The 24,910-nt window shown below is 44.1% G+C and overlaps 2 protein-coding genes across 7 annotated transcripts in view; one reads left to right on the top strand and one right to left on the bottom strand.

Moving 5' to 3' along the window:
• zranb3 (zinc finger, RAN-binding domain containing 3) overlaps positions 1-3,134 on the top strand; it is an 83,506-nt gene extending 80,372 nt beyond the window's left edge. For all 5 annotated transcript variants that reach the window (XM_086029501.1, XM_086029520.1, XM_086029510.1 and 2 more), the window contains exons 21-22: positions 1,204-1,335; positions 2,599-3,134. In XM_086029501.1, the coding sequence (XP_085885627.1) occupies positions 1,204-1,335; positions 2,599-2,697 (231 nt within the window). In that variant the 3' untranslated portion in view covers positions 2,698-3,134. The remainder of the gene's footprint in view (positions 1-1,203; positions 1,336-2,598) is intronic.
• Positions 3,135-21,518: 18,384 nt separating this feature from the next.
• LOC147153418 (cyclin-T2-like) overlaps positions 21,519-24,910 on the bottom strand; it is a 16,795-nt gene continuing 13,403 nt past the window's right edge. For both annotated transcript variants that reach the window (XM_086029465.1, XM_086029473.1), the window contains exons 8-10: positions 23,562-23,725; positions 23,418-23,488; positions 21,519-23,338 (exon numbers count right to left, since the gene is read on the bottom strand). In XM_086029465.1, coding sequence (XP_085885591.1) covers positions 22,325-23,338; positions 23,418-23,488; positions 23,562-23,725 — 1,249 coding nt within the window. In that variant the 3' untranslated portion in view covers positions 21,519-22,324. The remainder of the gene's footprint in view (positions 23,339-23,417; positions 23,489-23,561; positions 23,726-24,910) is intronic.

The raw sequence follows: 24,910 nt of genomic DNA, 5'->3' as shown, positions 1-24,910 counted from the left end.
CGTAAAAACAAGGTTGTTTTGAAGGTGTTTTCTCTTGTGAAGATAGTATATATCTGAAAAAGTAAACGTGGAAATTCTGACACTTTTTAAAGGGGAAGTCAACCCAAACATTTTTTCAAGATTATGTTTTTATGCAGGCCCATTAGTTGAAACAAGGCATTCTGATTTAATATTATGTTTGTGGAATAAGAGTTGAGCAGCAAAATCCACCCGTTTTTAGCCATCTCACAGGGCAGCCGTTTTGTCACTTTCGTCGACTGAAAATGACATCAGAACTGCTCGGAGCTCAGATAACAACCAGTCATGGCTCAGCTTCATAAAACAGGTGAGCTGCGATTGGACAGATGGCCTTGTGACAGTCAAACCATCCGTGTGTTAAAGTTTATACGGCGACCACCACGCTAGCGGTTCCTTGTCTTTTGGTATCTTCTGTTTCCGATTCTCATTAATCTCGCCCTGGCGCTCGCCGTGCACAGAAGTTGAGAAATGGAGCAAGGGTTGACTCTTATGCAAGAAGCGCAAGCGAGAATGTTAATTTCCTTGATTGGGATTCAAAGCCCTGCTAGCGCTAGCGGAGGAGGTCACAAAGCAGCAAATTGCATCTTTCCTGCTTTGACAGTAAAACAACAGTCTGGAGTTAGGCTGCTTTCATCAATCTAAAGTTCAAGCTTTAAAACAAATTCAGGATAATCTGCAATTACGACATTTTAGCAGCCTTTGTCAAAACTAATTTCATGCCATGTAGGTGTCATCATCAAAGGATTGCTCAAGTTACGACTCCCAAAAGCGACTGTTACATAGACACGTCTCGTCTCGAGCTACAGAAAACTTCACATTATCTGTTTTGTTTTTTTTTATTTCCTGCTCTGTGCTGTCATGAGTAATTTCTGTTTGTTTTTGTCTCTGGTTATGATGAGGCACATCTGCAATGTGCCTCTAAGGTGCACATATCTGTTAAATTTGAGCGTTTGGCTGTGTGTGTAGGTGTGTGTGTTGTAAAATAAGACTTTAGGCGAGTGTAGCGCTCAGCGAGAGCTAAACACATCACGGCTGCAGGGAAAAATCAACTTGAGCATAGATGGATGGTTTGGGAGGGTAGTGCAATCATAGCTTGTTTTTGGCAATTTGCGGCCGTATGAGAGAACATCTGAGGGTGTTGCTGCTCTTTTTTCATTCCGTGTGTGTGTGTGTGTGTGTGCGCAGCTGAACGAGATGATCCGTGCTCCAGTGGAAGGCGATTTCTGGCAAGTGGACCACATCCGTCCAGTCTACAGCGGAGGGGGACAGTGCTCTCTGGACAATCTGCAGACACTCTGCACTGTCTGCCACAGAGCTGTACGCGCATGCATCACTCAACACGAGGCCCAAATACATTTGTCCACCTTTATTTTGTAGCTGAACCGCGGCCACGGCTCTCTTTCATCCAGCCCCAAAGAAAGTTGCATCCCTCATGTTGAGGATCATCCGAGGTGGCAGTAATGTGATACATGGTCAGCCTTCTCTTGCCAGTAATAACATCCCGGCAGGCGGCTATGTCGTGGTGATGTATAGCGCGGGCTGCAGAAGGCCGTGTGTGTGTGTATCTAGTAATCACACACGATTCCTCAAAAGAGACATTAGAGTGCAGGGATGTCAAAATAAAAGTCTCTTCTGAAATGGGCTGTAATGTCACACCAGCGACTGTTTGGGTTTTGTCAGGGTGTGAATAGCATGTCTGCAAAATGTCCCGGCCAAAGCACCCCAAGGATGCGCAAATTACAGCAGACTTTTCGTCCTTTTTGGTGCCCCCTTGAAAGCAGCCTGCCCGTTCTACGTACTGCGGGGTGGGCCAGTGTAACAACGGCTTCCCATTACCAGGGATGCAGCTGTTATGAGCCCTGAATCAGTGTTTTAAGTAACTCTGAAATGTAGAAAAAGAGTGGAAGTTTAGATGTAAAACCTACAAACTGTGTACAACTTTAATGGCAACTGATGGACACGAGTGCAAAGTAAAATGCAAAAAATTATCGCGTGCGCAAGTCGGAGCTGCATTTTGGTGTTATTTTCCAATCAGTCTCACTTTATCCATATTGCACTGAGCAGCCGGGACACAGAGGAAGAAAAATTCAGGAAAGGCAGATTCTCATTGTAGGAATGTCCCACGTTAAAGCGGAAGTCTACGCTAACATTTTTTTTTTCAAGAATATGTTCTATGCAAGCCCACTAGTCGAAACGGGGCATTCTGAAAAATATTGCGATTGCGGAATAAGTGTTAATCCACTCGTTTTCAGCCATCTCCGGGGGCGGCCATTTTGTCTTCTGTCGACTGAAAATGACATCACAACTGCTCACAATGACCAAACACGGCTCAGATTCAGAAAACAGGTCAGCCGTGATTGGTCGTTGTGAGCAGTTGTGATGTCGATTTCAGTCGACAGAAGACAAAATGGCCGCCCCCGGAGATGGAGATGAGTGCATTTTGCTGCTTAACTTGTATTCCACAACCGCAAAATTAATCAGAATGCTGTGTTTCAACTCATGGGGCAGCTGGGAACCGATTCTTGAAAAAAATATCTTTGTGTTGACCAGTCATTTTTGAATGATTTTCCCTTTCCACAGAGGACGGCTCAACAGGCCAAGGAGAGGAGCCGGATGAGGAAGAGCGCCACAGCCAACAAGGTTGTGTCAGACATCAGCAGATTCTTCATGAAGAAATGATGCACCTCACTCACTCAGGTGCATTGTTGAGTCCCAAGTGGCACTCACAAGACGCATCATGATTTTTCTCTGTTATTGCAAACAAAAGGCCAAACTACTTAGTTATCCGCACTTTGTTTTTCACGGCAAAGACAAAACAGGGACAACAACCACATCCCCCTCTCGTCCCCGAACCATCACAAGCGCAGACGGGGTGGGGGGGTGGGGGGGGCTTTGATTTATTGCAACCCCCTTTTTGCTTTAGGCATAAATGGAGCAGGTTGCTTCAGAGGCGCTCTGCTATTTTCAGATTTTGCAAACCTAGTGCAACGTTGCAGGTGAGCTGGGTGATCAATTAAAAACATAGCATTCAACAAGCAACGGCTTGTTTGCGTTGCTTTTTTAGAAGATGGATGACTATCTTGTGGAATAAAACCCCCATTTTTATATACCTCCTGTATCGTGCCTCCGTTCTTCTGGCGCTTTCCCCGCCGTTTGGAGCCTCGATACACCAGGCCACATCGGACCGGCTAGCAAATGGTGTCATCGCCTCAAGTTTGAAACATGATTGTCCATACACGTCGCTCCTCTTCTGCTGTGCTTGATGTACTGAGCAGAGCTGCAGTCAAGAGGGCTATGTTTAGAGGCACCGAGAAATGAGTTACTATGGAAACAAGGCTCCAGGTTCAGCAGTGTCGAGAGCATTCAATGTGTTCTTGTGCGAGTTATACAATGAGCCAGACAGACATCAGCGTCTCCGATCAATATCAGCGGGATCCTGTCCAAGTGAGGCACAATCCCACCTCGCCCCTCTTTTCCTTTCCCGCTGCCTGACGGGCGGCCGCGTCCAACTCCGAATTCAGCAAAATTTGCTGTCGCCGCAAAGTTTAGAATTTTGGCTGTCAACTCCCACTTCTTGGTGTGAAACTTTGCGGGAACCCCTGCGTGTGTGTGTGTGTGTGTGTGCGTGTGTGTCCATGTGTGTGTCCCCCTAAGGCTGCTCCAGGTCTCTACTTAATAAGGCTGCTGTTCCTCCGCTGTCTAAAACGACAAGCTTGGTGAGTAATGAACAACGTTGCAGGCAGCCTTCCAACAACAACAGGTCTCAGTGTCAAGCCCCTGTCAGCAGCCGATGACTCTGATCGCATCTTTTATTGCACCCAAACGATGTATGTGTGCGCGTGTGTGAGCACAAATGAGGGATAGAGGGGGATGCACTTCGTCGACACAGTGCACAAGGTAGCTGAGAGTTGTGTGACGGTCACATGGTGCCGTAATGAGGTGTCCCAATGAAGACGTCTCTTCTCCCCCGCGCAGGCGTTGCTGGGTTAAGAGCAGCGCTGCGACCTACGTGTGTTTGACAAGCTGTCAGTGCAGGCAGGTGGGACGCCATGACGGTTCGTCAAGATGGACGCACATCAAACGAGCCACCGCCAGGGGATTTGCCTCCTGTCTAAAGCGCCCGCCCATCCCCCGCCGCCCCTCGCGTTTTATACACTCCCAGAGAAGCAAAGACGCGTTTGCATCAAGTACCATCGGCATAATTGCGCCGCAGATTTACATAGCAACCCAGCACAATGAGAGCATCACTTGGCCAAATTTAGCTCTAAACAATCATGTGGTTAGGAGATGATGCGATGGTAACGCTGCTTGAAAAGAGAGGAAACTAACCCGAACGAAAAGCAAGTTGTTTTGCTTCCAGGGGGAGGCGCCGCCTACATGTGTGAAGTGTAATGGACTTTGAAGCTACTGTGGAGCAATGCTGCATGCAGACACCTATTTTCCCCCCTCTTACTTTGGGGAGACCTTTTTTTTTGATTAAGTGGATGAATTGCCTGGTGACTCTTGCGGTCTCTCTTCTCATACGTGGCAGATGTCAAATACACAAGTAAGTGTTAGCCACAAATCAATGAGTCGCTCCTCCATTTCCCAAAAGTCTATTTTGAGCTTCACGCTGTTGCCATTATTTGTTCAGGCTTTGACCTTCCTCTGATTGGTAATTGTGTAAAACTAGGTGTCCTATAGTCATGGCTTGGGTTGCCCCTTTTGGGAAGGGCTCACAAATCTTCATTGATATTACATATTGGCTGCAGCGGAGTGAACTCAGGGGTCAAGAAACATTTTGCATCCATAGAAAGACCCAACAAAATGCATTGGGAGGTCTTTTATCATGCAGCAAGGTAATGACCCAAAACAAACTTTTTAAGCCACAAAGGACTTTATCAAGGGCGGAAATTGGAAGGTTTCAGTCTGGCCGGTCTTCAATAGTCAACAGTCACTTCCTGTTTTCCCAGCCCATCTGGAATATTCTTGCTCGTTTGCTATAAGAAGAAACATCATCTTTTATGGTCATGAATACAGTATATGCATATTTGCAAGGTTTGTGGCCTAAACCACTAGGATACAGCTATTAGTGACACCATGCCCAATGTTTTTTTTTCCAACTGATTGCGCTTGCCTTAGACCAGCAACCAGTACTATGTAAGCAGTAGGAAAGCAGCAGTTTACATGTCTTTTTTAGAATCACTGCAGTCTGGCAAAGAACTAAGATACAGTCCTGCTATAACAGTGGTCCAAGGGGGGAAACAGAGTCGGGATCAACCATATTATATTTATGCATGTAACCCGCTTTGTAAACATGACCTCAGTGAATTTGACCAGAGTTCATAAGTTCTAGTTGAAGGTTTGCATTTAAACCCCATTGCAATTTTGGAGGCAGATTTTTAATTTCCACTGAACCAACAAGGCAACAATTTATTGTATGTAGCTCAACACAATATTGCAAGTATTACATTTTTAATTGGACTTGGATCTACTGATCTTACCTAGTGCTGTTGCGGTGCCCTTGAGCAAGGGAAATGATCAGAAGTTGACTTCACCAATTGCATTCCCTTCTCAAAATAAATATTGACAGTGAGCCCACAAGATCGTTGCAAAGCTTACTAAGCATGTTAACACCGAAACTAAGGCAGCACATTAACCGGAAGTCTGTGGCGTATTGATCGTTTGCACGTGACGTCACCGTCTTCATAGGAACGCATGACATCTCCGCCATGACAGATGGCAAAACAACCCTTTTCACCCATTTAAAAACTCCTGCACGCTGTATAGTCCTGCATCTTTTTTTATAGATTATCTTCAAAGATGGTCTTCTTGGAAACTTCGGTTCGGTATATTTTCGGTACAAAAAGAACAGATTTTTTTTATTATGTTTATTTTGAAAAGGTGACAATTAAATGGTACTTTTTAAAAAAAAAAATTAAATAAAAGCGAACCATTCGGGTGACATTCTAAGAAATTACACCAGAATAAAAAATACACTAACAATAAAGATCTCTTGATTTTGTAAATTATTAAGACACTGAAATCTTAAACACTCAGCAGCAACAGCCTATGACACATCAAAGTATTCAAGTTAAAGACAAGTTGTCATTACAGTACATAAAATACATACAATAACAGTTACAATTATTGCTAACTGTATTAAAACTCTTTCTATAATGAAATACAGTAGGGGAACTTGCCCCTATTGGAGTACTCCACCTACAAGGGACGGATTGAGGAGGAGGAGGAACAAAAAAGATATGAATGTTTATACAGCAGCTGAAATAAGTCTTTAACACGTCACCATTTTTATCACTAAATATATATCCAAAGGTGCTATTGACATGAACATTTCACCAGATGTTGTAAACAACCCAAGTAATCCATAAATCCAAAGAAAGCAGAACAAATATGCTCTGAAATTAATCATGTGAAATGACACAGGGAAAAAGTATTGAATATGCCAATTGATATTTATTTAATGCTTTCTACAAAAGACTTTTGTTTGCAATGACAGCTTCAAAACGCCGCTTGTATGAAGAAACTAAACTCATGCATTGCTCTGGTGTGATCTTGGACCATTCCTCCAAACAAGCAGTCTTCATATCTTGAAGGTTATGGACCTTGAGTTTCAGTTCTTTCCATAGATTTTCAATTGGATTCAAGTCAGGCGATTGGCTGGGCCGTTCGAGCAGCTTTAATTTTTTCTTTGCAACCAATTGAGAGTTTCCTTGGCGATATGTTTTGCATCATTATCCTGCTGGAATGTCCACCCTCGTTCCATTTTCATCATCCTCGTAGATGGCCGCAGATTTCTGTCAACAATGTCTCGGTACATTTGCCCATTCATCTTTCCTTCAATGATTTGAAGTTTACCAGTAGCATTTGCTGAAAAGCAGCCATTATTGGTATGGTGCTTTTAGTGTGATGTTGAAGTGCCATTTCTTCAAACGTGGTGTGCATTATGGCATCCAAACAGCTCAAATTTGCTCTCATCAGACCAGACTTTATTCTCCCACTATTTAACTGGCTTGTCCAAATCTTGTTCAGCAAACTTTATACAAGCTTTGACATACTTTTTTTTTTTTTCAGCAATGGTGTCTTGCGTGGTGAGTGTGCATAGAGGCTATCGCGGGGAGTGCATTACTCACTGTTTTCTTTGTGACAACAGTACCTGCTAATTCTCGGTCTTTTTGAAACTCTCCACAGCTGATCCTTGGCTCTTGGACAACTTGTCTATTATTTTTTGCACTCCTCTGTCAGAAATCTTGCAAGGAGCACCTGATGGAGGCAAATTTATGGTGGTATGAGTGACTTTCCCCAAACGTATTATGGCCCCAACCGTGCTCACTGGAACATTCAGAAGCTTAGATACGCGCCTGTAACCATTGCCGTCCTTTTGCAACAGTTAGTTTGCGATGGTCTTGCGACAGCTCTTTTACTCTTATCCATTATGAGATGTGCCTTTACTCACATCTTGGCAAAAAGACCTTTTTGTAGGTCATCAATTAGGACTGAACCAACTGATAATCATTTGCACAGACAAGGGGCTGTATTGCTGTTTGATTATAGATAAATCTTAAATTCCAGGTGTCTCGACAATTTATTGATTTTCAAAAAGAATGATCATTTAATTTGATAATCCATTCGTTGTCGATTAAGCATTGCACCTCCAATATGCATGCACCGTGTCAATAGACATGCTGAACCGAGAGGACTACCGGTATGTTTGTTAAGCTAATTAACGCCACCACCATCATGTGTACAACTTGATTGACAATTCATTGTTATATTAATAATCCAAAATGCAAATAGATAGAGCCTAAATTGCCTTAAAATCCGCTCTGCACCAATAGTTGTCCGTGTACGTTAGGGGGCCTCGTCATGGAGAAATAAATTCATGGGAATTCCAATCCATTTAGGAATGTCTCCATATTATGAGGGATTTGGTTGTCTTTTTCCTTGAGCTCCACATTTCTATCCAGGCAGGCACACGAAAACTATACAAATAATTCATAATTCCATTATAATTTGCATTCACACTCCACTCGCCCATCGGTTATTCCATTCCGACCTCGCCTGCCTCTAATCCACTTTGGTCTTCTCAGCAAAGAAAAGCGCTCCTCCAAACCCAATCTTGTGTGACAGGTGTGATGGAGAGTGGCCAATAAAAGCCTTCGCTGTCACCACATCTGAGCGCTGTTTGATTCCTGGCTGCCGTGCTCGCCATTGTCATCCCCGTGGGTCTGCCCAAACCCCCCCCCCCCCCCCCCCGCTCGCGCATCTGGGCCGAGCCGCAAAAGGAAACAGGCGTAGAGGTCGGGGGCAAGGGGTGATAGGTTCTCTAAATGGAGAATGTCATTACAGTAAAGGAACAGCGCTCCAGTGTGTGTTGTTGGCTTTTAAAGCGCCACAGCTGATGGCAGGCTTTGTCTTTATTGTCACGTCATGTGGTGGGACGCTGAGGGGATGATGGATGGTTCCTTGCCACAGCCTGGCGCTAGCTGACTGCTGGCACGGCTGTGCGGGGTGCAGCAAAATGGTTTTACGGCTCAAGTGATTGGTGGCAGACCATTGCTCATAAGCGGTCTAATTAATCTCATTAAAACACACTCTCTGGTTTGCAGCCGCTTGGTGTTAAGGGCCACTGTGACGGGAAGCGATTGCTACTAAAATGGGCTTATTCATCCCGATAACTGTTGCGTGGCCGGTGATGCTATTTCACAAGCAAAGTGTTCAGCCAGTAAAAGGAAAATCAATCAAATTGGATGTAATCCACGCTTGGCTATTCTTTGGCTGTCATCTGGCGTGGCGGGGGAGATCCAGCTGTAAAAGGATGCTTTCTCGTTGCTCAGCTGGAGGTGGCTTTTGTCAAGTCTAAATTCAATTTATTCAAGATGGCTCCCCGCTTGTCTCCCAAGATGCACGGCGTGGCGTGGATTAACAGCAAAATCGCAATCAATTCACCCAGCAAGAGATGAGGCCAAATAACAGATAAGGTTCTTAGTATAATTCATCCAGGCTCCAATCTGGCATGGATTTATGTACGGTATGTACGGCTTGTCAGAGGCCGCGTGGGGCTTAGCGTCACGTTCAAGCCCTGGTTGCAAAAGCACCGAGGACTTGACCATCGTTTAGCCGGTCCACTCGCTGCTGATGCGTTTGAAAATTGGCTACTATCAAATACTATTCATTGTAACATTTGACGACACATGCAGGCTATAAAAGACAAAAATCAACACATGCTTATCTCGTTGCTGTGCCTCAGCTTGGGATGCTGCAAAATTCGACTCCACAGTCTCCACTTTGCTGACGTGGTCTGCCTTCTTACTGTCCCCAGTCTCCTTCCTAGCCCATATGACCAACAGCATCATGCAGAGAAGTGCACGACAACCCGGTTCTCCTCCATCATAGTTGTTGTTGTTGTCTCATTCCAACTGCTACGCTTTCAATGCGGCTTGGTTCCGGCAGTTTGAGAAAAATGTGCTTATTTGAAGTGGAAAACTCAATGAGGCATGGACAGCTGAGCGGTGGAAAACAGTAGGACGTCTCCAAATGAGTCAAGTCATATTCATTTTGACGTTGTTTTATTTGGCTAAAGTGGAATTGACCCAAACATATTTTTTTTCAAGAATATGTACTCTGCGTGTTGAAACACAGCATTCTGATGAATATTGCATTTGCGGAATATGAGTTAAGCAGCAGAAGCAGCACCCGTTTTTAGCCATCTCAATGAGCGGCCATTTTGTCGCTAGACTGAAAATGACATCCCAACTGCTCAGGGCTCAGCTAACGACCGATCATGGCTCAGCTCCAGAAAACAGGTGAGCCGTGATTGGTCGTTACCTTAGCCCAGAGCAACTGGGATGTCATTTTCAGTCGACAGAAGTGACAAAATGGCCGCCCCCACAAACGGGTGGGTTAACTCTTATTCCACAAACGCAGTATTAATCAGAATGCCTTGTTTCAACCAGTGGGCCTGCATAATCTTGAAAAAAAATATGCTTGGGTTAACTTTCTCTTTAACCTTATTTTTCCTGGTATGGCACTTGACAGCCAATTGTCATTTGACCTGGCTGCAGACAGCATAGTCACAAAAAAACGTTAAAAAAAAATGTGTACAAGTCGTCCGGACATGCAACGCACTAGGTCATTGCTCGGCCATTGTTGTGTCAACTGAGATGCATTCTACCTGCCTGTGGACCTGAAAAGGAATATATGGCTGAATTCACAAAGCCCCCGTGTCTGAACTATAGAGTGACATCATGACTTTCCAGCAGCCTGTTTGACCAACTAATGAATACAAACCTTTGCATCGAACCAAAGCAATTAATGTAAAAACCATAATGTGAGTCATCACAAGGGGAAAGCCACACTGAGCTACAGCTTTATCGTCTGGCCCTTTCATGTATTCTGCGCTCCAATGATTGAGGTTAAAAACGAAAAGCTGAACAAAACGCCCTCCGAGTTCTTTTCACAAGGCATCTTTTCATCTCTCTTCTCTGTTCTGAGGCCATTGATCAGACATCTCTCAGACTGCTTTCAGACAGGAATTCCGCCGCGGTGACACTGCTCTCAGCATGTCTCTCTTTTCACTGGCCTAAATCACAAGGTCGACTTTTCACACTTACTTTAAAACTCGCATTGCAATCCTTTGTTGAAATGCGATGCGCCATGCATTTACAGGAACTATTATTTGCACAGCAAGTTTGCCACTGATGCAAAAACTTATTTCTTCCTCTTCGCGAATATGATTGTGTTTCTTTGAGCCAGCAAAAAAGGTCACGTCAGCGTTTTGATGCGAGCGACGGTAGCTGGCCATCATTACGGAGGCGCTCTGCCTAATCACCTTTGGTCACCTCAGGAGAGGCCGTTCCCATCGCGATGCTTCCGGCCCTAATGAGGACAGTCAGCCCTCCATCTAATGAGAGGAGGCCATTTGCAACAGTCTCGCAACAGCCCTGCGCACTGCTAAAACAGCATCTCATATTGCCAAGAATACAAGGAGCGAGAAACACGGTCACACGGTCGTCTTTGTGGCAAGCTCGGGAGCTTGTCGAGTGTTTTCTCCCTTCCGGCGATGTCCTAGGTGGTACTTAATTACAAAGAGCAGTCTGGAATTAAGCTAGTCTTCATCAATAAATGTAAGTATGAAAATATGCCTTTTAATGTGTTTATCAGGCATTGGATTCAAGTCGTGTATGCTTCTAGTTTGTGGGAACTGTTTGAGGGAGACCATTTTCTCTTGCAGTCAAAGGGTGGTTCATGAAGCTGTAGCTTGGTTGAATTTGGTGTAAGAACGTAGACGTCAGACGAATGATTACGTAATGATTGAGGACGACTGGTTAGAGTCGAGTCAATTTTCCTCAGTATCATTTTCCTCCCGACTTGCATAATGGAATCAAACTTGCTAAAGGAGGCAAAATTCACATGATCGTGTTTGAGGAAGGCGGCACAGCCAGTACGTCCGCCTCACAGTTCAGAGGTCGCGGGTTCGATCCCGGCTCCGGCCTCCCTGTGTGGAGTTTGCATGTTCTCCCCCGTGCCTGCGTGGTAGGCTCCAGCACGCCCGCGACCCTTGTGAGGATAAGAGGTATGGACAATGGATGGATGGATGGTGTTTGAGGAAAACAATTGCTTCATAAATTGGAGTTTTCTGGTTCGTATTGTTTCAAACAGATTAGCCAATAGTTGTATTTCATGTGACGTATTTAACAAGTTTTGGCTCAAACAGGTGGAGGCAGCTAGTGTGACGTGCTACACGTTTATTCAAAATTATTCCCATGACTTTTCTTTTCACTCTGCTTGAATTATAGTTCATATCAAATCCCATGTATGTATGAAGTTGTAGGAGCGCTCTACCGCGCCCAAATCCGCCAACAAGTTGTGTGTAGCTAACGGAAGCCCGTTGAAAATCATCGGCGGACCGGCCTAAAGGCGATTACATTTTTTTCTAGCCGGACAAAAAGGCTTGCTTAATCAACGGGCGCTTCATTCCATCCCATTTCCGCAGCAAAAAGTTTTCTGTGGCACTCGCGCTTGTAACTGAGCCCATATGCTCCACTCCAAACTGCTGCTCGGCCCTCTAACCAAAACTACAGTGTAGTCTGTGACAAAAATGAGTTTGACACGCCTGCACTACTGCCTATTGAACATTTAACACTTTATCAAATGTTGTTTTAACACCGGGTAGTGTGGATGCATAGAGACACTTTACCAATGTCAAAATTAACACCCTAGGTGTTGAATTAACACCAACAGGTTTGCAGTGTGCCCTGAACTGAATAGTTTGTTACACAAACTTTGAGGCAAACACTGCAGTCAAACAATTTGTGTAACTCTCGATGTGTGTATTTCAGCCGTGTGCTTGTGAGGTGCGAAGGGTGCCTTTTCCAGACTGCATGTTTCATCTCCTTCCACAGATGTTCAATGGAATTTAGAACAGGGCTTGACAGAATAGTTAGCTGTTGTGGTCTACTCTTCACCACTACATGCTAGGTGTTTTTATCTGCGTGTTTTGGGATACTTTCATGTCGGAGGATCTGTGATCTGCAGTGTTTTGGGGGCAGCACATTTTGCTCTGGGATGCCTTGATAGTCTGGAGACTTTATTGTACCTGGCACACATTCAAGACACCATGTGCCAGATGCAGCTAAGCAGCCCCAGAACAGGTAGTAGACAGTGGGTAGAGTTTTCTTTTCGTTTGTTCACCATACCTTGGCAGAGGTCTGCACTCCACTAAGTGGCATTCTAGTTACTTCTGCGCATGATAGAATTGTTGAAGCAACAAATCTAAGGAGGGGCCTAATATGTTTGCGCATTTATGTTGCCGGGCATATCTTTGACCCATCCATATAGGTTGTTTATCACATAAGTGTAAATATGACGGTGTGCGGTGGGTGTTTTTGTTCCTCACCTGACTCAAGGAAGCCAACCATTGTGTGAAATCCCAATGTCGGCCAACAATCTTGTGACTTCTTTCTCATCAGCGGCAGTTTCTTATTATCCAGATCTGGGACTTCTGCCATGAAATAATTATCACCTTGCAGTTAGAAAAGAAATAAAAAGAACACACAAGTTGTGTGTCCAAATGTTTGTGGTGTAAAATTGTCAAAGAAAATGATCAAACATGATGTGTTAAAGTGAGGGCATATCTGAAACCATTTGAAGTATTTTGGTATTTAGAATTCATTAAACACTAAACCAGACAAGTTTTTTTTTGTTTTTTTTTTAACTGCTGGTGTTAAGGGATCATACAGGCATATATAAAGAATGATCTTGACATGGGGTGAAAGTAGAGTAGCTATAAATACATGGCATACATAAGAAAATCCAAATGAAACGTAACACTTCTTTCGTCAATCTTTCATCATATGTTAGTCAGATTCACGCTGATGCTCAAAATGTCCACTGACAGCTTTTGATAAGGACTTCCGCACTTGGGTTTGAGTGGGCAGAATCTGGCCACTCAACCGTGGACATCTTCACACCCACTCCTCTTCTTCTTTTTTCTATATTCAGTTTTGCCAAGTTCTCAATTACTCTGCGAGTGGGCCGGTGCGAAAAAAACAGGGGGGAGGGTGAGTTGGATATAGCAACATTCCCCGTCAGCCCACACAGAATTATTCTTTGTGATGATATAAATCTTATTAAATGCTGTGATAACAGGCAGGTTGGGCGGCGGGATGAAAGCGGCGAGCTGTCCAAAGCGTACCTGGAGGAGTTTGGGGGGGCTGCACTATTGAACGCACTGTAGACGCACCGGTGTGTAAAAATAGATTCACACCGGAGCTTATATAAGTTAGCCAGAACACGCTTTTGGAACAACTCGCGGACACATCATGTTGCCGCCATGAAGCAGAGGTGTCTCATGCATGAGACCTGCCATGAACCCGTGGGCCAATGAAATGGCTCATTCATCCATTCATAACCCCGAACCTCAGAAGTCTGATGCAGACGTGCTAATCACTAGGCAACCATGCTTTCCAATTTTAGAAACCCTGATGTGGTATCTAATAAACGGAATAAACTCATTCCACGTCGGCTCCGACCTACGATTGTCGGGGAGGAAGATTCGGGGCTAAAGTCTGGACGGTTATCCTGCCTTGTGAACCAGGCTTAAATATTTGTTCGTATTTGTTCGTGGCCCGTGACTGCGACTGGCTGGTGACCGGTTCAGGGTATAGTCTGCCTTTTGCTCAAAGTCAGCTGGGATAGGCTCCAGCACCCTGCGACCATGAACAGGATAAGTGGTTTTGAAAACGGATGGATGGATACTATGGGCCAGCTCTGCGGAAAATTTGAAATCTAATTAGTTAAAGGAACAGTCCCAATGCTATTAATAGTTTCAGTTACATTCGGCATTACTACTGATTCTGAAGGTGCCGGGCAGATTAGATTTTTGACATACATCCAAATACTGAAGTGGCTGAAATCTGATTGGACAAAACATCAAATTGAAAGCAGTGAAAGCAAGAGAAATGCGCCAAATGAAGAGATTTGACTGTTGGGAATGGATGAATATAATTTCATTGGACGTATATATTCGAATTTTGGTCGTAAATGTGCTGTGGGTCAATGCTGACCACTTTTACATCTGCAGACATACTCTGACATCGAACTACTATTTTGAATATGGCCATCATGAAACAATCCTTTTATTTTCATCAATGTCATGTAATGTCATGTGTAGAAGGACCAAAGTGTCATTGCGTGCAAAATTATGAGCACAATGGAATTGTTTATTCTTATGATATTACAGGATGAGCATTTGTGGGTTTATTGTTTTCATAATAGCTTCTGTGAGGTTTTGTTTGTGACCCATGGGTCAAAAGTTCCCCAGCCCCAGTATACCTGTAAAATGAGCACTAGCGTCTTTACAAAGCTGGAATCGTGACACCTTAACACATCTCTGACCTTCAGCCGTGCAGACACCTAAGATGCTTTTCATTTGCATACATGAGAATAAGGTAATTGTGAAGCATCAGTGCTCTTTGCCACTGAGGAAAAAAAAATCCATTCATGACATTTTGTCAAGTTAAAAAAAAAAAAAAAAAAAAAAGCTGCCAGCGCTTTTCTCAATAGTTAGGGGAAAAAAAAGGTGTGTATCACCCAAAATACTGCAGCAGAACATTTCTCTATATTATGCAACATCATGATTGTGGCTCCACAGTAGATTATCTTCAATTCAGATGATATTTTAACAACGGCTTTTGGCAATTTTGTATGCTTAAAGTACAGCAAAAGTGAAAGTGTCGTCACGAATGACAATTGCACAGACGCAAACAGGCGGAACAAAGACATCAGCTGCCATGTGCGGAGACATCTTGTGCTGGAGTGACAGAAGGGAGAAGGACAAGATGAACGATCCTCACGCAGGAAGAAAGTCATGCACAAAGTGAAGATCGGGTCAAATTGGAGCGTTTCCTCCCCTTCTGCTCATCTGGAGTCCACTCGACAAATCTTTTCCTCTTAATGTGTGGGGTCTCTCATATTGTAAAATCTGTTAAGATGTTCGAAATCGGTATGAGCGTACCCGTCCGTCTTTGCCGCGCTTTGCCGGTAGAAGTGCTTCTGCAGAACAAGAACTATCATAAGTGGCTATTTGCATTTTCACCTTAAAATACTGTACCAATGAAGCCTTGGCACTGCTTCACCCCGCCGCTCGGAGCCAAGAACAACACATTTCCATGCTCTGTCGACACAAATCCATCTTTGGAAAGACTTGACTCCCACCTTTCCGATTCCACGTTCTCCATAAGCAACTCATCCTCCTCCTCACGCTCCCACTCGGCCTCGTAATCCATAGCGTTTTGTTTCGCCGCCACGCTGATCACGTCCCTCCCACTGAAAGCTGACGAGCCAAAGAATTACTTCCGCCGTGTTGAGTACATAATGACCTAGAACTTACCAACATGTTTCAAAAACACCAGTCAAGTCATAAATTAGCAGTATCAACTAATGGACTGCAATTTTTTTTTTTGTTCCGAAATGCAGTGCCTTACTTTTCATACTAAATCTTTTTATCGGCCTTTCATTGGAATAGGTTCCGACACGCTACTAAACAGCGCTACCGAGGAGTTTTTTCAGTGATCAATTACTCCAGGCAACCCTTCGCAGCTTGAGAGATCTGAGTAAAATCAAATGAAGGACATAAATTCAAGATCTCATAGCAGTAAATGAAACCACTTGAGTTATGACTGAATTATTGTTTAATGCAGCCATGCTACTCTGTGAATGCGCAATCTTGTCAGCTCTTGGAAACTAAGCAGGCTCAGTACTGGTCCTTGAAATAGTGCTTGAAAGGGAACCCAACAGGGAACACCAGGTTGCGTAAGGGTACCCGGCATCTGTTGCTGGCAAGCCAGGCAAACTTTATGCTGGTCCCAACCTCAGATAAATAGGGAGAGTAGGGCTGGTTAGTCAATCGTCATTTTCATTTGAGCTTCTCACAATCATAAAAAAAAAATGATAATCAACGAAAAACAATTAATGAGCCAAACGTGTGTGTTGGGTACTTGCATGTTCCTAAGTTGAGAAAACACCGTGTTGCTTGTGCAGCAAGTTGCAATGTTATTCTGCCCTCCGTGAGTGTGCTTTAAAGCAGCACTGGGCAGGAAATCGACCTTAATCAATTTTTTTCACAACTCTTTTGATGAAACATTGACTTACAAGTAGTTGAATTGGATTTTTGTCATGACCTGGGGGAGTCTGTAACGTTTTTACTGGCACTAAGTAATTTTGAGGAGGATGGAAGCAACCCTGGCACACCAAAAAAATACAAATGTCCTGAATTGCTTTACGGCATACTCACTTCCCCCTTTCGCTATAAGGAACTCGAACGTCTACACACTATTACTGGTGTCATGGCAGAAGCCCCAAAACAAAACAAAAAAACTCAAGTATTTTTGAAAGAGGCGGCACGGTGGTCGACTGGTTAGCACGTCCGCCTCACAGTTCAGAGGTCGTGGGTTCGATCCCGGCTCCGGCCTCCCTGTGTGGAGTTTGCATGTTCTCCCCGTGCCTGCGTGGGTTTTCTCCGGGCACTCCGGTTTCCTCCCACATTCCAAAAACATGCATGGTAAGTTGATTGGATACTCTAAAAATTGCCCCTAGGTGTGATTGTGAGTGCGGATGTTTGTCTCTGTGTGCCCTGCGATTGGCTGGCAACCAGTTCAGGGTGTCCCCCGCCTACTGCCCAAAGACAGCTGGGATAGGCTCCAGCGCGCCCCGCGACCCTTGTGAGGATAAGCGGTACAGATAATGGATGGATGGATGGATTTTTGAAAGAAAGTTAGATTAATTACCTCATTGCTATTCATCTTTCACACAGCCACTGGAAATAGAAATGCAATTCAGTCCAACTTGCAGGCCAGCGAGAGCTCAAGATTTCACGACACTATGCGCTGGCGTGCATGGGAAATGTGGTTGACTTTTGTCAAAACACTACTGCTTTTGTCCACATGGCGCCGCCATACTCAAAAAATGACATGACACAGTGTTGCTTTAAAGTGTTTAATGAGTAACGACATTACAGTTGGAGTTTAACCTAAACACACAGCAAAGAGAATTACATACACTTATTGTGTATTTAGATACAGGATATACTGAGTTTTACAAACATTGCCAGTGCTAATGCTAGCGGTCAATATAAAATCCCACTGACAAGCTAATAGAAATCAACGTCGCATTCTGGGAGTGATATTTCTTCAAATAACGCATTTTCACACTGCTGATCCGAAAAACAATCTGATCCATAACTCAAAATACGTGAACGATCCTAACTGTGACTTATGTGATGCACCGATGCACCACTAACTGTTAGTAGGCATGGCTCTATTTCGGTCTTTAAGATGCTTGTCAGATTTTACGTTTGATTTCTTCATATTGTATATATTCAAGTTTTTTTGCAGCATGTTTTGCATTTTCATCCATCCATCCATCCATCCATCCATTATCTGAACTGCTTTATCCTCACGAGGGTCGCAGCCATGCTGAAGTCTCTCCCAAGCTGAACTGGTTGCCAGCCAATCGCAAATGTTCATATTTTGAATTTGTATCATTTTGAGATATTTTTGAGCAGATCAAAAATATTTGAAGTTTAAGTTCGGCTCGGATTCAGAAAACAGGTCAGCCGTGACTGGTCCTTGTGAGCAGTTGTGATGTCATTTTCAGTTGGCAGAAGACAAAATGGCTTACCCCGGAGATAGCTAAAAAAAGAGTGCATTTTGCTGCTTAACTTATATTCCACAAACGCAAAATGAATCAGAATGCTGTGTTTCAACTAGTGGGCCTGCTAGGAACATATTCTTGAAAAAGATATGTTCGGGTTGACTTCCGCTTTAACAGCTGAATGGGACAGGTAGCCTAAGGGTATTTACTGTTTGTCCCTTGTGTTGTCTTGTGTTGTAAACGCTGCCTCTTTTGAAACAAATCGGCAACGAGACTTTGTCTCTGCTGAAGTCATTTCCGTCAGGTACAGCAGAGCAGAGAATACACTTGAACAGCGGCAACAGCATAATTAAAAAGGAGAGAGGGTCGGCCAAAGAGGCCACACAAGCGTCGTGTGTTTGTGGGCGCTACTGTTGCACATCATGTTTATGCATGGATTCATGTGTGTGTGTGTGTTTGATTGAAACAGGCACCAGCGTCAGCTCCCTTTGGTGCTTCCAGCTTTCATGTGACAAGACCCTGCTCAAATAGGTCATTGGCGCACCATAATTATCTCAAATGTTCGAGATGGTCAATTATTGATGACTGGGGACTAGACATTTTATCGACTTGGCCCAATCACTGTGTGGTTATTTATGTATTTGTCCATTTATTTCTGTCGGTTGCCTTTTAAATGACAGCAGCTGCTCTGGGCTTCCCAGAATAAATACGGCCACAAGTTTTTTTTTCAATCAGGTTGACAATGAAACCTGACTAAATTTGTAATAATAATTTTAGAAATGATGATCATCAGTAAAGCACATGCATCTATTAGTAGCTATAAGCATTTATCATTTACCACAAAGATCCTGTCTTTATACATATTAAGAAGTTATAGGCAAAAACAAAATCAAACAACCTAACTTCACACCCGACTTATAAATTATTGTGACCTTCCAAAAATAATGAGTGAAGTCATTTTTTGACATATTTAACTTCATCTCATTTAAATATGCAATACCCTGAAACGAAATCAGTAGTCAATATAATACTGTATATAACGTATTTGTTTCAGGTTCCGTCACAGAACGTCTGTGTTTTCTGAAAGAAGTGACTTGGGCCATGAACAATTATGCACACTTAGCACTTAACACAAATGGTCGAATATCATCAGTCGCACTTTTTAGCATTTACACACAACCTTTAACTACGGGGACACAGGCAAATTGTAAAGGGTCAAATAAAATACAGTACACGGGCCGCCAAAGTAGAACAATTGAATTTCGCTGAACACGCAAACGTGTGCTGCGTCCAAGTAGGACATTTAAAATCATGATCATGTCCTAACTTGATTGCCAGTACTTAAAGACCGCATTGTGTCAAGAGATTCAAATTGAAATATACTTTCTGTGCTTTTAATTGTTCATACTTTACTATCTTTCGCATTAAGGTTGGTGTTCAACGCTCATGAAACGACACTTCTCAGAATGTGTTAATTAGATGGATCACATCCAAATGTTTCTCCTCGCAAGCGAGGATCGCAACGTGTGCAGAGAGGCACCTTGACTGGCATCAAAAACAAACAGCGTGCCTTTCAAGGTTATTCAAAACTGCGTCGAGTTAACTCCCCCACATACTCCCAACCGCCAACTCCCTAATTTTTCAAAAATAAATTCCTCTAAATTAAGTGAGAAAAGGAGCTTTACTGGACACAAGCCGCCCAGTCGCTGCAAATCAGAAGCAAAATCAACACTGCTATCTAGTGGACACAGCGCGAAATGGCAAGTGCTTTGACAATCTTTTTACAGTGGAGAGTACACCGTTCTGGATATGGTCCTCGATTTACGACAGTTACAACGGACGACATTTCGAGGTTACGAACGACGCGCGGTAAGAGGTTGTCATGTCATATGTTGTCATGCGACACAATTGCACGCTCAGTTACTACTAAAGAGAGAATAGGTGGGAAAAAAAACCCAGTAATGTTCATCAGATAACATTATAGATCTTGTCTCTCTGTGGTCTATTCAACTGATGTAAGTGTTTGCAAATTCATTCTGTCTTCATTTACATTTCATTTTAGTCACTGTCGGAACCTACAAATGGTCTTCAGAAGTAACTATAATTATTACTTTACTACTGCGTAAGCCTGCCACATAACGTACACATTCGTATGTGTGTATATACAGTATATATATATATAATATATACACAATACACAATATTAATCAGAATGCCTTGTTTCAACTAGTGGGCCTGCATAGAACATATTCTTGAAAAAAATATGTTTAGGTTGACTTCCCCTTTAAATGATGGAGGATGCCACAATTTTTTTTATCAGCGCTTGCTCCTGTGGGCCACACAGTTCCTAATCAGATATGACTAAAATACATTTTCAAATATGGACAAAATACATGCAACACATGCTCTTATATATTTCATTTGTGAGTGAATTTGTCAATGCATCTATAAAAGATCCACTACCGTTACCCAACAACAAAGGGTTTAAAGTAAACAACTGAAACACATTGTAATTTTGTTTTCCAGTGCAAAGGGCTCTCTTGCATAAAAAATATCATTCAAGGATGGCCTACAACTGTTGAACAAGAACCCAACGTAAAGTGCAAGGCCTCATTTTGTATTTTTTTCACTCAGGCCTACTCACATAGTATAGGCCAGTATAAGACCCAGTGTAAGCGCAACTGAGGCATATCTGCCTTCTAATGGTGACTGGTGATATCACAACCCCTGCATATTTGCAGTTCAGCACCCATGGATTTGCATAGTTGGGGTTTCTTACTGTGTACTATACTTGTGTGTGTGTGTGTGTGTGTGTGTCCACCCTGTTTTTGTAGAAAAAACAAAGGAATTCAACATTTTTTGGGGGGAGGGAATTAATCCAAGGACCACTCAAGGGTGTGGTCGCAGACCACCGCCAGTTGCCGCTCCCCGTTTATGGCCATCACTTTAAAAAGGTGACGATATTCTTACTGGGGGGAGTTGTTTGCATGCAAAACTGCAGATTTTAAAAACAGTTTTTTTTATTTTCATCAACAAGCCAATGTTGTTGGCCTCAAGATTGATGGAAAATGTGCAGGAAGCTGGTGAGAAAAAGGTTGTTTTATCTTCCATGTGCAAGCAAGCAGGGGCTTAAATTCAATGGTGAATAAATCCAACATTATGAGGCCAGGATTAAACCATCTGCATGATTTGGCATTGGCTCTCACGTTCACTTGGCGAGCCAAAATGAGGGTCTTAAAATATGCACAGTGAGGCGTGCATTTAGGATGTGACACGAACAATGTTTAGTGCAAGGACATGACGATTCACCCCATTTGAAGTATAAAATAAACAGTGAATGAACTAAGTCACTGTAACACCTTTATTTGGGTTCCCAATACACAAATTGAAGAGAAGTGTCTGCTTTAGATTTCAAGAGACATCAAAGGCATTGACCAACAACTGTAAATGTGAACTGCAGTCCTATTTACACCATCTTGTAACATACAATGGTATTTTCGGACAATTCCATGTATCACAACCCATGGGGAGTGGTGAGACTCGCAGTACAATCAAAAGGCCTCTTGCAATTTCAGTCGATGGACCAGAAATGCACTTTTCACAGACGTCATATCAGCTTCAATTGTGGGTCTCAACTGGGTCTGCCTGTGGAGCTCGCGCTGCTTTTGGGAGACTTAAAAGGACAAAATAACAAAAACAAACAAAAGTAAAGCAGACTGTGCCCCAGGGAGGTACCAAGGTTCGATGAGGCGTGAGTCTCCACACAAGCAGGTACTTAAACCCAAAGATTTGTTCTTATATTAAAAAAGTTCATGACCTGAGATTTTTAGTGGAACATTGGGGGGGGGGGGGACTTAAATTAAGTGTGTAAACTGCTGTGATGGCTGCAAGCACTAGCTATGCGGCTTCCCTTTGTTTTGAAACTTCATACATGCACATTAAAATCATGAAAAGCAAATTTAAAATTGAACATGTCTTTGTCGCACACAGCTTGATGCATAATGCTGTTACATTGGACAGCTTCACAAGTATCATCAGCAGCGTGGGCGATGAGAAATCCATATAACTTAAGACAAATAAAATCTTTTTTTCTTCTTTTTTTGTTAAAAGTCTATTCAATGTAGTAATACGGTAGTGTGGATAACACTGGAGGTTATAAATTCATTCCTTGGGCACTTAGTAAGGAGTCCAGCATGTCGAAAGTGTCTTTGTAGTCAGTGTGTTGGCCGTTCGCCGTCAGCAGGCCGTTGGGACCATCGTGGCCGTGATGCTCCATCATCCTCTGGCTGCTGTCCGAGAAGTGGGCGGAGCTGATGGCCGCCTTGGAGCTCCTGCTGCTCTTGGACGAGTGGTGGTGATGATGATGGTGGCTCCCATCAGGGTGAGGCCTCTTTCGGGAGGAGCTGGAGCCACAGTCACCGCCGTGGCTACCGGGAGGTCGTTGGGACATGGAGGCGGCGTCCACCCGGCAATTGGCGCTGAGGGAATACGGGTGGGCGTGGCCGTGTTTGGAGTGGCGGTGGCTGGCGTGCTCCTTGTGCTTGTCTTTGCCCTGATCGGAGCCACCGTGGCGCTCCGACGAAACTTTGATCCTCATCTTGAGCTCCTCGCTGGTGGCCGAGCCGTTCTCGGCAAAAGAAGCGGGCGCCGCCCGAGTCTTTTTGGAGCTCGATTTCTCACGCCTACCGTCGCCCGACTGGCCGCCCGGCAGTGTCTGACAGCGCTTCTTGTGATGGTGCGAGGCAGCGGCGGGAGGCGGCGTGTACATGTCTGTGCCGGCCTCCTCTTTGATGCCGTTTTGCAGAGCCAGCTCTGCCGCATGTTTCTCTCGGTACTTTTCTAGAGTTAAGACTTTCTGCGGCCGCAAAAACGGTGCCGCATTTGCAGCGAGCTGCTGGGCTTTACTAGCAGAGCCGCTGGCAGTTTTGTGTTCGTGTTTCGATGCGGTTAAGTCCGAATGGGGGGGCTGCAAGAAAGGGTCACTGAGCGGCTGGTAGGAGGCATAGGAGCCTGTGATGGCGCCGAGGGACATCTCTGCCGAGTCTGACGCTGAGGTGGAAGGGAAGTAGGAGCTGGCAACACCGGGGAGGCTGTCTAACGACGCCCCCTGGAATGCACCGTCCACAGCAGGACCTTCCGTCTTTGGCTTCTTAGCAGCTTGAATGGCCTAAAAGCAAAGGGCAATTCAACATGACGTGTCAAAATCGGAGCAAACGCCGCCCGGCAAGCGCGGAACGTCCCCATACCCTCCAGTTACGGATCCTCTTCAGTCTGCTGGGCGTCTTCTCGAGAATCTGAAGAAACTCGTGTGTGAGCTCTGCAAACGCAAAGAGTGGCATCAGGGGCCGGCTTCCGGACACGCCGTTCCGAGGACGGAGCGGCGCCCTCACCGTCCAGCAGCTGCAGCGTCACCGTGCGGTCAACGTACTCCCACCAGTGCTTGCCGTCGGTCGACACGGGGATCTCCCAGTTGGACCACTTGCAGGCCAGGTGGATACAGACGCAGGCAACCACGGTGGGTCGATACTGCAGGCAGAAGGTGGTGAGGTGCAAACTGTCGGGAAAGACGACAACAGCGAGACAAAAGACAAAGGTCAGCTGAGCGCCGTTAAAAGAGCACACATTCATTCAAAGCACAACAGGTTTCCACCAAGCAGAACACTTTAGTTTGGCACACTCAGTAGAGGCTCGTTTCTATGTCACAGGTTGCGGGACGTCAATCAACGACAATCACTATGGGGCGCCACCCTATTATAACCAGACCAAAAAAATTTGCTCTCGACAGAAGTCTGGAGGTACAGGTTGGAAATATTTACAACTTGAGTGTACTGAAGTAAACCAAAATGTAGTGTTTGATGGAAAATGGATTCATTCGGAATACGAAGATAAGAATTCTACATCACATACACAAGCCCTCACCTTGAAAACTAAGTTATGTTGCTAAATAATCAATAGTTTTGTGCTCTTAAATTCTGACTTAAAAAAAGGGGTTGAGCTTAATGTTAAAAATGATGTTTCTCAACCAGTTCATTCATGAAGTGCCTCCCCCAAACCACATCCATTTGTTGGACCGGTACTTGGTCATGTGGAATGTGAGGCTGAGACAAAAGAAATGAAGCCTTCTATTGGGGACAAGTCCTACACCCACAATCCCAAACTCCACTGCAAACGTCCTGTCAGCAAAGCACTGGAAAGCCTCAAATTGGGAAGTAGACCCAGGCGCTCACTCACATCTCATATGCGGACATGATTGGGAGGTCAAAATGGGCCTCAATTCTAATAAATGCATAGATGCCATGCTTGTTCTCTCTCTGCACATGAGTTTGGCGTACTATGGACTTCAGCACACTGGTGGCTTGCCACCCACAGATTCACAATTTTTTTTTTCCAATTTTTGAGTTTTTTTTTTTTTTAACCCCAACCACCCTCCCAACAATCTTTAATGGAAAATGTAATGTTGAATATTTATTGGCGTGTTTTGAAGAATTTCTTATCACCGAGGTGCATATGTTCATCAGAATTTATTCATTGGTAATTGAGACGCTTGTCCCCAATGTGCACAAACAACGGCTCTATTTCGCTCTCAAAGGCCAACCTTTCGATGCATCAAAATGAGACTGGCAAGGGGGTTTGAAGTGAGAGAGATGGCAACAAAAACTGAAATAAGAAATTTCACAACGGAGCAAATTGCGTTTTTCATGTCAGAGGCGGAGACAGGAAAAACAACACTTGTTCAAAG

This window comes from Filicampus tigris, chromosome 1 (assembly GCF_054856515.1).
Source record: "Filicampus tigris isolate MCC_2025a chromosome 1, RoL_Ftig_1.0, whole genome shotgun sequence".
Classification (NCBI taxonomy): domain Eukaryota; kingdom Metazoa; phylum Chordata; class Actinopteri; order Syngnathiformes; family Syngnathidae; genus Filicampus; species Filicampus tigris.
Note: the sequence above shows the minus strand (reverse complement) of the source record. Positions and strands in the feature narration are given on the sequence as shown.